This window comes from Squalius cephalus, assembly GCF_949319135.1.
Source record: "Squalius cephalus genome assembly, chromosome: 21".
NCBI lineage: Eukaryota > Metazoa > Chordata > Actinopteri > Cypriniformes > Leuciscidae > Squalius > Squalius cephalus.
Window position 1 is genome coordinate 9,423,020 of NC_137142.1, and position 15,086 is coordinate 9,438,105.

The following is a 15,086-nucleotide window of genomic DNA, read 5'->3' on the forward strand; positions in this document are numbered from 1 at the left end:
CCCAAAAGCATCATAAGCCTAAGTTGATTGTATTGACCATTGGTGGCAATGAACAATTTAGGCTTACGATGTTTTGGAAAACACAGCCCTGGCTGTGTCTGTTTCTTCAATGTTTGTATTGTCAGTAAATCACCTCCACTCCCATCTGCGCTTTTATGGGATTATGGTCTTACGCTAATTTACCCTGTTTAGTAAATCTGGCCCTTAGTGTACAAAAGTAAACAAAAAGGCCCTTAAAATCAAATATTGAGATTAATTTTTAAGCCAGTACTTAGCATAAAACTCGTTGTGGTTGGAACGGTCCGTTTATTCACATTATCATGCAAGCAAACTCGTATATAAAATGAAATTGGTTTTCTTTTACCTTGTATAGTTTTGTTCATTGTTCTTAAAGGGCATATGTGTTGTGCAACCCGCCTGGCATCTGTCTATTTTGATTCGCCAAGAAACAAATTTGTGCAGAAATACCATAGTTAGATTAGATGCTCAATCTTTGACATCAACAGCAAAAGATATGTTAAGTGTTTTCTCCTCTCTTTAAAAATTTGGCATGATTATTTCATTTCTTTTGCTGTCCTGACTGCATGATTAGATGGTTAGTTAGTTTATTTTTATTAGCATTTGTCATTGCTTTTTTCGCTGCAATCAGAACAGACCCACTGCCCTAGTCCACTAATAATTGTATAGCAACAAACTTTTTTCTCTCTCTCTTGGTAGGATAGCCTTCTTAAAGGCATCCTGGGCACCACAAGGTTTTTTATTTGCAATATTTTGTCGTCTTTACTTTTTAATGGTCCTTTCTTACATAAGAGGAATAAACCGTTTAAAGCTGTATTCTACCCCATGTTTCCAGGTGAAGACAGAGGTTTCAGCTTGATGCTTTTGTCTCCATGGAGCGTAGTAATTTGCTTTGATGCAGTTGTTATATGCGAGTCTCCTTGTTGCCCTCTTGGCTTCCTGTTTGCTTTCTTTGCTACTGTGACATGCACCTGGCAGAGATCTGTTTGCTTTTTCTCAGCCTGAACTAAACTCCTTCCTGCCACAGAGAGAAGCAAGAGGCTTTTGTCTCAATCCTCAATGTGATAAAGTCCAAACATTTTATTGTGGTAAAGAATTTACAGATGGGCATTTGTCATCAGTGTTCCCTTTTGACAAGATTAGAGTATACATACTTAATAATGATAATGATAATTGGATTAGAAGATCTGGTGATCCAGATGCTAAGTATGATAATTTATGGAGAGGTACTTTTTTGGCATGAGGCTTCTCCTCTGGGACTTTTCCTTTGAGTGAAAGTCATGCTGAGTGGTGCATTTTCCAAAAGATTGTCAGCCAACTATGTTGCAAGTTCCGTCGTTAACAACATAGTTTAACATTGTCTGTGGTTTCCGAAACCATAGTTCCTGAGAACGTTCGCAAACAGCAATCAACCTGTGGTTAGAAGCATATTTTGTTGTTAGTATGACGTGGACTTAAATAGATCATGCTCTTGGGCACAATAAGCAAGCCAACATGCAGGGCATTCTCTATCTAGGGATCCTACGCAGTTTGGAAAAGCATGAAACAATATTTGTTTCCAGGCTATTTCAGGCCCTATTCAGTTTTCTAAAATGTAAAATTAAAATTTTTAAAAAAATAAAATAAACGTATCATAAAGAGTGATTTTCATGGCAAATGTTTAGTGATCATTTAGTGAGTGAACATGACTAAATTAAAGATGTTGGGTTTTTTTTTCAATTAAATTAAATTGTCTTTACCAAAAGCGAGTCTCTTTTGAACTTCACTAAATGAACCAGCAACAGTTAAAAGTACAAACTATCATTTTATTCAGACTGTACTTTGCTGTTTTGGTGATCGTTCAACTAGTCACGATTATAGTATTAAACCAGTGTATCAGAGGTGAATGTATGCAGGTTCTTCTTATGCAAACACGTTATCACTTGAAAAGAAAACAATTGAAATTACCTGAAAAAATATTTACATGTGATTGTACTATGCTGAATGAATCGTTTGTTAAATATAATTTGAAAAATCTACAGAGGTTTTGAAATCTACAACAAATTAGAGAGCTTTGGTGATAACTAGAAATCGCATCAAAAGTGGAAATGTTTGGTCATAAATATTTTTGTGCACAAGCTGACCACCAACTGCAACTTCCAGATGCCATCTTTATTTTTTAGCTTAACTGACACAGATTGGAATGCACAGAATTGTGGGACATCCTTCAGAGATACCGTCATCTGATCGATTTTTGTAGACAGGAAGTGAAGCTAACATTGTATTCGGACGTGCCTTGATGCCGTCCTCCTTGGAATGCATCTGAAGGCAGCACGACTAGTTGGTTCATTTCTCCAACGATGTATCGTACTATGGGAGTTAATCAGCGAGTTACATCGTACAGGAAATGCACCCCAGGCAAGGGTTATTATATTAAACTAAAAGTAATGATTTTTTTAAATGGTTGGTTAAAATAAATATTAACTAAAAAAATATAAAAAAAATAACTCAAATTAAATAACTTGGAAAAAATAAAAGCTATAAATAAAAATGCTAATAAAAATGACCAACACAAATAAAATGAAAATGAACAGAAAAAACTCATTTAAATTTTTAATAAAAACTACAATAATATCAGTGATATATTTAAAAAAAAAAAAAAAAATTCCAAGTTAAGACAAGGTAGAGCTAGGTTTACATACAGTACATACAGCGAAAATGACGTGAATACGACTGGCCAACTGGATGTAGCACAGCATCGTTTCAGTACAAGGATTGGTCCAGTAACATCTAAACTCTGCTGTCCACATTCAATTTACGTGGAACACAGTTCAGAGTACACAGGTTTTTATACAGTCTACAAATGTACCCTTCAGAAGATCTCTCGGCTGGATTCGCTAAAGATTGAAAGATTTGTGAAATTTTCAAAGACACTTTAAATTATACAGATGCATAATTACCAACTATGTAAATATGCATCTGTAAATGAGATAGTATTATAGCGTTTGCCTTTCTATTACTAATAGAAAGAAAAACGCTACGATTATTTTTCATATTCCTTTCACTTTTAGGGCGATATACTGTTGTAAGTGTTGTTACCTGTAAAACATCATTCATCATTATTTTTATTTATTTTTTCAAACATTTCATGACACGTCTTAATTTTGTTTTTTATATTGTAAGTTAATGTTGCAAAAATGTTTAGATAATATTTATAGTTAACTACATTAGTTAACATGAACTAATTGCGCTTCTACAGGATTTATTAAGCTTTGTTAATGCTAATTTCAACATTTACTAATACATTATTAAAATCAAAAGTTGTATTTGTTATTATTAGCTGATGCACTGTGAACATTAAGAGATTCTCTCTCTTTTGGATGCACTGGGTCTCTCTCGCAGTCTGTCTCTTATGAGGCGCTGTAGGGCTAAAATCAAACTTTACTCACTCATACATCACTGAAACACTTGCATACACATGTTAAGTAGTCACACAAATGTGTATACTATTGAATGCTCAAACATATACTGTATGTAATGCTCACACTAATGTGAAATGCAGACCAATACATCTGTTACTCGCACATACGTACAAACACTGCGTACATTCACCTCCATACACAAACTTTTCAAGTTTTTTTTTTTACACTAATGAAATGATCACTCATTCAAACAAACTCTTCGAGTGCATACACCAATGACATTCTAATACACGGAAGACGCTCTTTAAAATTAATTGGAGCATATGCATGCAACTGATTTTGCGTGTTAATGACGTTTGATTTTCAGAGGAAAACTCAAGTCATTTTAGCATAAACGGAAGCTGTTCAAGTGTAAACGGAGGGCAGTTCAAACTGAGTCGTTCATGAACGTTGCTTTCATTTTCAACTTTTTTTTTAATATGATGGTAACACTTTACAATAAGGTTCATTAGTTAAAGGGTTAGTTCACCCAAAAATGAAAATTCTGTCAGTAATTACTCACCCTCATAAGTTCATGTAGTGTAACAGCGCAGCGCTTCTGGCTTCCAGCAATCACACACATGACCATCGTGTGCCAATAGTGAGCCTACGTTCTGACATACAACCCAGAAGCGCTGCACTGTTACACTACGGGAACTCACTCAGAGGCCCACACAGAAGAAAATTAATAGTTGAATAAAGTCGTTATTTTTGTTTGTTTTGCGCACAAAAAGTATTCTTGTTTACTTTCTCGTCTAATACTAGTACTTCCTGTAGAATTTCAGTCTGTACTTGATGTTTTTCTTGGAGAGAAGTGGCTTCTTTGCTGCCCTTTTTGACACCAGGCTGTTGTCCAAAAGTCTTGGCCTCACTGTGCGTACAGATGCACTCACACCCACCTGCTGCCAATATTGAGCAAGCACTGCACTGGGGGTGACGCAAATCCATAGCTGACTCTACAGGAGTCGTCGGTCCTGGTACTTGCTGGACACTTTCAGATGTCTTGAAGCCTTCTTCACTGCAGTTGAACCTCTCACATGAAGTTCTTAATGATCCGGTAAATGTTTTTTACTGGTGCAATTTTTGCCATTTTGATGCAAAGAATGATTGCTGCACTTCTTCCCTCCTTTTATAGCAATAAGTCAGCTCTTATAATCCAATCAGAATGATACTGACTCATACTTATTCACACTTTTTCCATGTGCTGATATAATTAGTGAAATTATGTTAGCAGTGAATGTGAATAAACAACAACTGAAGCAGCAAACTTTGCAAAACTGTCACTGCCTCTACTTTGGCCACGACTGTTTTGTCTCGAAGTTTGTATGCAAGCGTGAACATTTCGTAGGTGTATGTACGCGAAAGGTTTGTAAATGCGTGAGTAACATTAGATGTGTATAGGTCTGCATTTCACAGTGTGTGTAAGCATTTCATATGTATGTTTGAGCGTTCAGTAGTAAGTCCCACGTGTCACCTCATAGTCTCGTTCAGACACACTGGGTCTCTTAGTCATTACATCTTCTTTTTCTTCATTACATCAAATTGCACAGGAAATACAAACACTCATCTCTTTATGCAAACTTATTTGAAAAAAATTACTGTCCCAAGACTTTATGTAAACCTTGAAAATGTGTAATTCACGGTGCCCCACACAACGTGTAAAAAGGATATTAACTTAAAGCATGTTTCATTCATTCATGTCTTATTTTTAGTTTAAATGTGAGAAATGTTTATTAGGGGTGCGATGATATACAGATTTGTTTTAAAAAAATTCGGTATGGTTCTTTCTGTTCAGTACACGTGTACCGAATGAATACAGTGTTGTTTTAGTGTTTAAAACTCAAGAGTTAGTGTTTAGCTGAAAAATAAAGGACACAGCAGTGTGAGCTGCTGCCAGATAAGTGCACCATGTTGCCTTAAACATGAGAGGTGCTTTATATTAAGCTCTTCAAACTAAATCACAAGGCAGCGGCTATTTGCATAAACAGGTCTTAAAAAGCCTTAAATTCGATTTTAAAAACCCTGCAGATACCCTGATTTTACTTATCTGTTCCTTCATTGTATGCCTAGCTGAAACATGGGAATAAATTAATACAACCTGCATTAATACAATACATACAATTGTATTAATGTAATTCATACAATAATACAATTTATCAAAAAAGATTTTCAGCCTTCATTTTGACACTGTCTGAGATTATCCATTTATAAGGGGTGGCTCCTTTAAGGCTGTTATGATTGGCTAATGTCATTGCATAGGAAAAGTTATCAATGCCCACTCGCTATTGCACATGAGTGGTTTGAAAACATTATCCATATAAAACCACCACAGGTTTACAGTCTTGAAATTGACTATGTTGCTTGGATTCATTCTAAATAACAAACACATAGTTCATAAGTGCTAAATTTGCTTCTGTGAATATTGTATCAATTATTTAACTGCAGTGATATACCATGCCATTTTAGCTTGTTTTTACAATTCTTTGATCTCTTTTGTAGTGATTTATCTGAGTGCTCCACATTGAAAGTGCAGTGGTGTACCAAATGAGCTACTGATCAAGTTTGCCATGTTAGAGAAAGCATGTTTATAGTATGTGATGCAAACATCAAAATGTATTAGTTTACAAATTATGCATTTTGGTAAAAGGTTTAATAATCGTGGTATTAAGTCTTTTGGTAATCTGCCCTTGTAATCCTTAATTTAAGTGAAAAGGAATAATGTCTTAATTAGGATTATGCAGGTTTTTATTTTTTTGGGATACAACGTAAACAAAGGATTTATATTGTTTTTGTTTTTTTGGAAGACTTATTTTGGACCATTTTTTGTTTTCACTATGGACACTGCTTGAATGACCACTTTCGTCTTCATTAATATCTAACGGATAAGAATTAGTTTTTGTACTTTTCTCATGTGGTTGTATTTATTTGAAAATATTGTTAATAGTAAATCATTTTAATGATTTTGAATTCTTTTTGTTATTTTGTAAGAGTGCAAATGCATGTGTTTTTTTATGACCTAAAAGACCAACCGATTATGAACAAAAGGGATGTGCCCGAAGCCGAATACCATATTCAGAAAGGCATGGATAATGGCTTCAAAGCGAATAACGAATTCTACCAAATAATTGGGGGGGAAAATTGGCTGCCCCTTTCACTCCTTGTGTTTGCTGGATAATTGCCAGGAGACCGCATAACAGATCATCTACATAAATATCTAAAATGACTACTCAATAATGAGTGTGTGAAGTGAATGAGTGTAAACTTTATGAATGAAATGAGCAGAGCACGATCGCAAATGTAATAGCCATTATGTCTTGCATCTCTTAGAAATAAGAACTTTGGCGAGTGATCTCAAGTAAAATACTACATTAAACACATTTTCTACTATTTGATGTCTTTTAAAATGTTTTAAACCTTATGATATTATTACCTTACGATATTAAATGTTTCACTCAATATATAGGAAATAGGAAGCATTTATGTATTCTGTATAATATGTTCAGATCTGCATTTGTATGCATAGTAAAAGTTGTTTTAGCAATTTTCAACCAAAAAATAGCGACGTAACCCCTACATTGCTGGGAAATATAATTTAGTGGTTCAGTAGTGAAGCTATTTTATTACTTAAAGTCGGGGCGGCGTCGATAACAAGCTTCTTTGCTCCTGAATGTTTCTGTGTGTGTGTGTGCGCTTCAATGAAAACAGCGCATTAATATAGAACGTGATTAAACTGACTTGGAACTACCTGTGCATTAAATGTTTTTATTTTAATAAACATATTCCTGCCAAACAAATTCTGTATTGAGACATACTATGATATATTAAAGTTTAATTCAAGCGTTATATTTTGAGAAAACTCCACAGAATATTTTATCTGAATCAAATGTGTATGATATTTAAGAGAGATGTTTTACAGGTTGAGCATCACAGAATTGTCTTCCTTGAACAGTCTGACTAGCCTGGGAAAACCCAGACAACTTCCGGCAAATTCAAATTTGCTCGAAGTAGTCTGGCAAAGAGCTCATTCAAGCCCATTTCCATGGCCTGGAAATCGCGGCACCAATCAGAAACGTTGAGGCGGGCTTTACACAATGACGATCGCTCTGATTGGTTTTAGGTCTATCCAATTGCGCCCAGAGGCATTTGAGCGACGTCCGTTCAACTTTTAAATGCATTATTATATTCAAATTGCAAACACATGAGGACAGTCTCCATGAAAGACCCACTGGCAGATGAACGTGCTACTACATTTCTCTCCGAAACGGTAGGAAATTAAATTAGATTTAATAGAGGATTTTAACCGAATTGGGACACAGCATATGGCTTTACACGATGCCGATCGCTCTGATTGGTTTTAGGTCCATCCAACTGCGCCCAGAGGCATTTGAGCGACGTCCGTTGGTGATGCCCCTTTGGAAATGATTTGTCTATGGAGCTTTGCCAGACCATAACTCAGTTACTACTGAGAATGGTCTGGTTTTAACCAGGCTACAGTCTGACACCATTTTACGAGCAATGACGTTTGCTTCTATTGACTGGAATAATAATTGGCACCTGGCCACGTGTTTGTGTCATGGTCTCAGAAAGGATTTTGGTAAACGTTATGTATAACCTGTTTTAGCTGCCCTGTTCATTGATGGATGTAAACCCCAACTTCCTGTAGGAATAGAGAGGAAGGCCGTTCATGTGTTTGTACTACAGGCCAGGGGACAGGGGACAGATAAAAAGGTGTCACAGTGTTCTGTGCTTAAACGTCTCTCAAATGCTTCCCCTCCCATATGGCCTTGGGCTTTCATTTCCTTTTTGTTCACCAAATATGCAGATATCCGGCATGTGTTTACTGGTTTATGCTACTTGCCAACAAAACAGGAGCTCAATAGTACATGTGTCTGAGATAATAGGAGTTTAGTTGATTGGCATCAAAAAAACTGTGTATGAGTAAAAAGAAATTAACTGCAACAATCTTTCAGTGTTTTTAATTGATTTTTTCTGTCTTTCCAGAAAAATAGATCCTTGGTAATGACAAGCATGCCCACTGAGTGAGTATCTATTATTGTGTTTTCTGAGTACTTTGAAACAATGAAAATAATAAAGCCATGTCAACTCAACCCCGGGTCAAATTTTTGATGTTGTTAATATTTTTTCTTGTGAAAGACAAACATAAATAGTGATGAAAGCCAAAATATCAAATGTCATGGATGAATATTTGAGTAATTGACCATTTTGTAGAGGTGGGTCAAAATTACAATTTTCACCTGAGATTTGGAGTAAAATTACAGGGGGGTAAAATGACTAGAAAGATAGCAGCATCATTATTTTATTTTTACGCAGAGATTGGTAGGTCTGTTAGTAAAATCTGTTGAGTTTTGTCATCTGTGTTGGATTATATGCCAATGGTGACTGTACAAAATGGGAAAAAGCACTTGTGTTTTTCCCCCTGAAGTTTGCATGTTGTAACTCAAGAAATATTAAAGATATATTTATAGGTTTAAAACCTTTTAGGTTTTGGTTCTTAATAAATTTTCTTTTGGTGTCCATATTTCTTAATCCCCTATATTAGTCCATGAGCCAGGGCCCCAAATTTGGTCCATCGGTATCAACGGGGGGGCAAATGCTATCATTGTTTTTTGGCAAGGTATACACCCCTAGTATTAGAAAAATCACGATAGCAGTGCAGCGGTGGTAGCGAAATCACTTTTTTGAGCTCATGAAGTTACTAACCCCCTAAAATAAATTCCGTTTTTGAAATCTGGTGTATATCTGGTTTAGGCTCATGCTAAGGATATTATCAATATTCTATAATATGGTGCTTGGTATCGTTGGAAAGGGGACCTTTTAGGCTTTCATTTAAGCCCAGTACTGAATCTGTCTGACAAACACAGAGGTCACAAGACTTCTTTAAACCAGAAATAACACACATTTTTTCACAATTTCCGCCTAAACTGTATGCTTTCTTTTATCCCTGTGGCATGAAAGAACAACATGGACACAAAACTCAACAACTTCAATACTCAAGGCACTCTGATGACTCAGAAAATGTATAATATACCCATACTATTTATTTGTGAGAGCCTTAAATTAGACTTGTGCAGCCAGCACAAGTCTTCAAAATAGAATAGAGCCAATAGAATGGACAAATAGAATACCCTATTAGTCCAGGGCCAAATGGCCTATTTATTCATGTACAGTTGTAATAAAAAGTAATTGTTTCAATAGTGTAGTCAATGGTGTTGTAAACATAACACTTGTAAGTGGTTTAACAAAATGTTTCTATCATGTATTTTGATATTCAGATATGATGTCAGAAAGTAGCTCATGCACGGAATGTTGATGGATTTTGACAGTTTGACGAGGTTTTGTCAGTTTTGTGAAAAGATTGTTGGTTCAGTTGACTGGTTATGACAACACTACCAACTATGATCTTCAAACAACTTCCATTGAGTTCCAGGGGTATTAAATGTAAGTACAAAATACTTTTTCTCTTGTGCTTGTGAATTGGTGGGGAATAGTAGAAGTAGCTAATGTAAGCTTGGTGTTTTTCACACTTAGTATACTTCTTTTAAACTTAAAATAAGAAAGTATACTTTCAGTCTACTTTTTATGTACTTGATTTATACTGAGAGAAAAGTCCAGGGCCCGTATTCATAAAGATTCTAAGAATCCTCTCAGAAAACTCTTAAAGGACAAGTTCGGTATTTTACACTTAAAGCCCTGTTTACAGATCGTTTCTGATGAAATAGAATGGTTAAGATTGAAATTTGGACACATGTTGCTGTCCCGAGAATTTTCGGTTTCTATGGTAGCACCCCCCCACCTCCACAATGGCTGCATAGGTGCACTATGCATCTTTTGCTGCAATTTTTGTTTAATGCGTTTTAGGAAGGATTGTTCCAGTGAACCTATGCAGCCATTGTGGAGGTGGGGGGGTGCTACCCCAGAAACCGAAAATTTTAAATTTTAAAATTTTAAACCGAAATCTTAACTGTTCTATTTCATCAGAAACGATCTGAAAACAGGGCTTTAAGTGTAAAATACCGAACTTGTCCTTTAATTTAGCTTAAAAACTTTTACATAAGAGTCTTAGCTTAAGAGCGATTCGGGGCCAATCTGAGAGCAACTCTGAGCAAGGAAAAGACAAAAACTTTCATCTTAGTGAGGAGGCGGGGCTGACCCCGTTGCTATGTATGACACAATCTTTTGAAGACTGTGATTGGCTGGTTGTCCAAGAAGGAAAAAAAGAGTGAAAAGTATAGGGTCTATTCTAAGCCTTCACTTTGAAATGACATGTGACTGTGTACATTACACACTGCTGCATTGTTGCATTTTCCCAGTTGCCAAATATCGTAATGTAGTGATTACTTTCATTTCTGGCGCTATGGCATTTCTGCACTGTGTCGGAGATGTTAGCGCGTCTCTAAGATCAGTCACAAACATGATCCCTGCACGATCTAATCTATAGCGTCTTATTAACTCACTGTCATCCATTGTCTGCAACACATTTTTTCTCCCTCTTCGTCTTTCTGCCATGTTCTCCTCTGCTAAAGAATCTCTTCAGCCTCTGAAAAGTCCTCGTCCGTACTCCTTACAATTTTGACCTTAAGACTTCTTTTAAGGGTTAAGATGCTTTCTGAATTACTTTTTTCTTTACTGGGATTTTTTCTTTAATTTTAAGAGTAAACGCCCACATTTCTAAGAATTTTCTTAGAATTTTGTCACTAGGAGCTACTCTTTGCATTAGATTATTTATGAATACGGGCCCAGGTATATTTGGCCTGTACTTGAACTCAATCTTTTGATCCAGATATACTTAAAAGAATAATTAAGAATTCAAAGTATACTTGTCTTGTAGTTGTGTTAACTCTTTTGATTGAGTAGTCAATTAAATATACTTTTTTTACATAGTTTTTCATATACAGTCTTATGAAACTTACATTGTTTGAAAATATTGATTAGAATATTGATATAAAACAGATATGTTTCTAATTCTGCATATCTGAATTTTTGTGTAGGCTAGTCCACTGGTAGTGTATAGCAATTTACTCTAATTCTACTTTTTTGTTTAAAATGTTGCCTTTCTTTATGAAACTTACTGACATTCAAGTGTTGATTAAAAAAGGATGCATGAAGCTAATAAAATGTTTTTAAAATTAAAGAACAGTTAAAGGTATTTTTCAAGTGCAAAAATAATATATAAATAGTAAACTATAAGTATAACGTTATGTTCAATTAAAGAAAACTTACAAGTATACTTGTAGTATAAACTACGAAACTAGTAGTTTACTGAGAGCACACATCAGTTTGTACTTTCATAAACTAAAAAATGTACTACTTGTATTAAAATAGTAAACTACTAGTATACTTATAAGTTCACTTGTAGTACAGATGCATTACAAATGAGAAAACTAGTTGTGTACTTAGTTTACTCTTACAAATACTAAAAATACTAAAAGTGGGCCAATTTAGTCCCAAGCAGTATTGAAATAGTACACACGTTTACTACAAGTACACATTATTAGTATACTTACAACATAAAGTATACTTTAAAAATATACTTGAAAATTACTTAAATATACTTCATAAAATGAACATGAAGACATGCACTTTTATGATGGATAGATGCACTTATGATGGATAGATGCACTTTTATGATGGATAGATGCACATTTATGATGGACAGATGTACTTTTATGATGGACAGATGCACTTTTATAATGGATAGATGCACTGTTATGATGGATAGATGCCCTTTTTTGATGGATAGATGCTCTTTTATAATAGATAGATGCACTTTTATGATGGATAGATGCCTTTTTTGACGGATAGATGCTCTTTTATAATGGATAGATGCACTTTTATGATGGACAGATGCTCTTTTATAATGGATAGATACACTTATGATGGATAGATGCACTTTTATAATGGATAGATGCACTTTTATAATGGATAGATGGACTTTTATAATGATAGATGCACTTTTATAATGGATAGATGGACTTTTATAATGGATAGATGCACTTTTATAATGGACAGATGGACTTTTCTAATGGATAGATGCACTTTTATGATGGACAGATGCACTTTTATGATGGACAGATGCTCTTTTATAATGGACAGATGCACTTTTATAATGGACAGATGGACTTTTATAATGGACAGATGCACTTTTATAATGGATAGATGCACTTTTATAATGGATACATGCACTTTTATAATGGATAGATGGACTTATAATGGATAGATGCACTTTTATAATGGATAGATGGACTTTTATAATGGATAGATGCACTTTTATAATGGATAGATGGACTTTTATAATGGACAGATGCACTTTTATAATGGATAGATGCACTTTTATGATGGACAGATGCACTTTTATGATGGACAGATGCTCTTTTATAATGGACAGATGCACTTTTATAATGGACAGATGCACTTTTATAATGGATAGATGCACTTTTATAATGGATACATGCACTTTTATAATGAATAGATGGACTTTTATAATGGATAGATGCACTTTTATGATGGACAGATGCCCTTTTATGATGGATAGATGTACTTTTATGATGGATAGATGTACTTTTTTGATGGATAGATGCTCTTTTATAATGGATAGATGGACTTTTATAATGGACAGATGCACTTTTATAATGGATAGATGCACTTTTATGATGGATAGATGCCCTTTTTTGATGGGTAGATGCTCTTTTATGATGGATAGATGCACTTTTATGATGGACAGATGCTCTTTTATAATGGATAGATGCTCTTTTATGATGGATAGATGCACTTTTATGATTGATAGATGCTCTTTTATAATGGATAGATGCACTTTTATAATGGATAGATGCACTTTTATAGTGGATAGATGCACTTTTATAATGGATAATGGATAGATGCACTTTTATAATGGATAGACAATAATAGATTTTTACAGCGATTGATTCCTGCCGGTTCCATAATGAGACTGGCGTGGCCAGAGACATTTTGGGCACTGCGGCATATTAAATATATTATAAATAGTTTTTCCGCGTTAGAAATACAATGTGTGGCGAGAGGGCGTGACAAAAGACCGAAATGAGTGACTGTCACGTGACACTTGAGAGCCCTGACTGCACTGTAGCAGTTACTGTTACACTGTTTAACCTGCAAGCTAGCTAGCCTGCTAGATAGCTAGCCTGCTAAAAACACCAAGCTTACATTAGCTACTGCTACTATTCCCCACCAATTCACAAGCACAAGAGAAAAAGTATTTTGTACTTACATTTAATACCCCTGGAACTCAATGGAAGTTGTTTGAAGATGACATAGTTGGTAGTGTTGTTATAACCAGTCAACTGAACCAACAATCTTTTCACAAAACTGACAAAACCTCGTCAAACTGTCAAAATCCATCAACATTCCGTGCATGAGCTACTTTCTGACATCATATCTGAATATCAAAATACATGATAGAAACATTTTGTTAAACCACTTACAAGTGTTATGTTTACAACACCATTGACTACACTATTGAAACAATTACTTTTTATTACAACTGTACATGAATAAATAGGCCATTTGGCCCTGGACTAATAGGGTATTCTATTTGTCCATTCTATTGGCTCTATTCTATTTTGAAGACTTGTGCTGGCTGCACAAGTCTAATTTAAGGCTCTCACAAATAAATAGTATGGGTATATTATACATTTTCTGAGTCATCAGAGTGCCTTGAGTATTGAAGTTGTTGAGTTTTGTGTCCATGTTGTTCTTTCATGCCACAGGGATAAAAGAAAGCATACAGTTTAGGCGGAAATTGTGAAAAAATGTGTGTTATTTCTGGTTTAAAGAAGTCTTGTGACCTCTGTGTTTGTCAGACAGATTCAGTACTGGGCTTAAATGAAAGCCTAAAAGGTCCCCTTTCCAACGATACCAAGCACCATATTATAGAATATTGATAATATCCTTAGCATGAGCCTAAACCAGATATACACCAGATTTCAAAAACGGAATTTATTTTAGGGGGTTAGTAACTTCATGAGCTCAAAAAAGTGATTTCGCTACCACCGCTGCACTGCTATCGTGATTTTTCTAATACTAGGGGTGTATACCTTGCCAAAAAACAATGATAGCATTTGCCCCCCCGTTGATACCGATGGACCCCCCTGGCTCATGGACTATATGGTTCAATTCCAGAGAATCTCTAAAGAACAAATATTGTTAAAGTTAGAAATATATCTTGTTTCCCTCTATCAAAACAACTGACCGTTTGCAAAGACCCGCCCTCTTTAGTTACAATTGCTACATGTACGTCTGACAAGCTCTTATGTTCTCATGCAGTAAAAAATACATTGTGGGGCAGAGAGGACACTGACAACGCACCAACAGACAGGACAGATCAGGTTACATTTGATAGTCTCAGCTTTCAAATTTAGTCTTTTCTTTAAGAAATTTAAACAAATACCGTTTTGTAGCTCTTTAATGTGTCGTGACAGATCGCTGTAGCACTTCAGTAAAAGCTGCTCGTGAACCGATCATCTCTTCCTTTTAGTTAATTTATAGCATCAAATAAACATGAATGAACATCAGAAGGAATGTTGTTTCAACCGTGAACAGACGTCAGTACACACCGTTTTTCAAGTTCAAGTC

General features: G+C 35.2%; 1 protein-coding gene across 2 annotated transcripts in view; it reads left to right on the forward strand.

Moving 5' to 3' along the window:
* mcph1 (microcephalin 1) overlaps positions 1–15,086 on the forward strand; it is a 123,488-nt gene that overhangs the window by 40,749 nt on the left and 67,653 nt on the right. For both annotated transcript variants that reach the window (XM_079854876.1, XM_079854875.1), the window contains exon 11: positions 8,460–8,497. In XM_079854876.1, the coding sequence (XP_079711002.1) occupies positions 8,460–8,497 (38 nt within the window). The remainder of the gene's footprint in view (positions 1–8,459; positions 8,498–15,086) is intronic.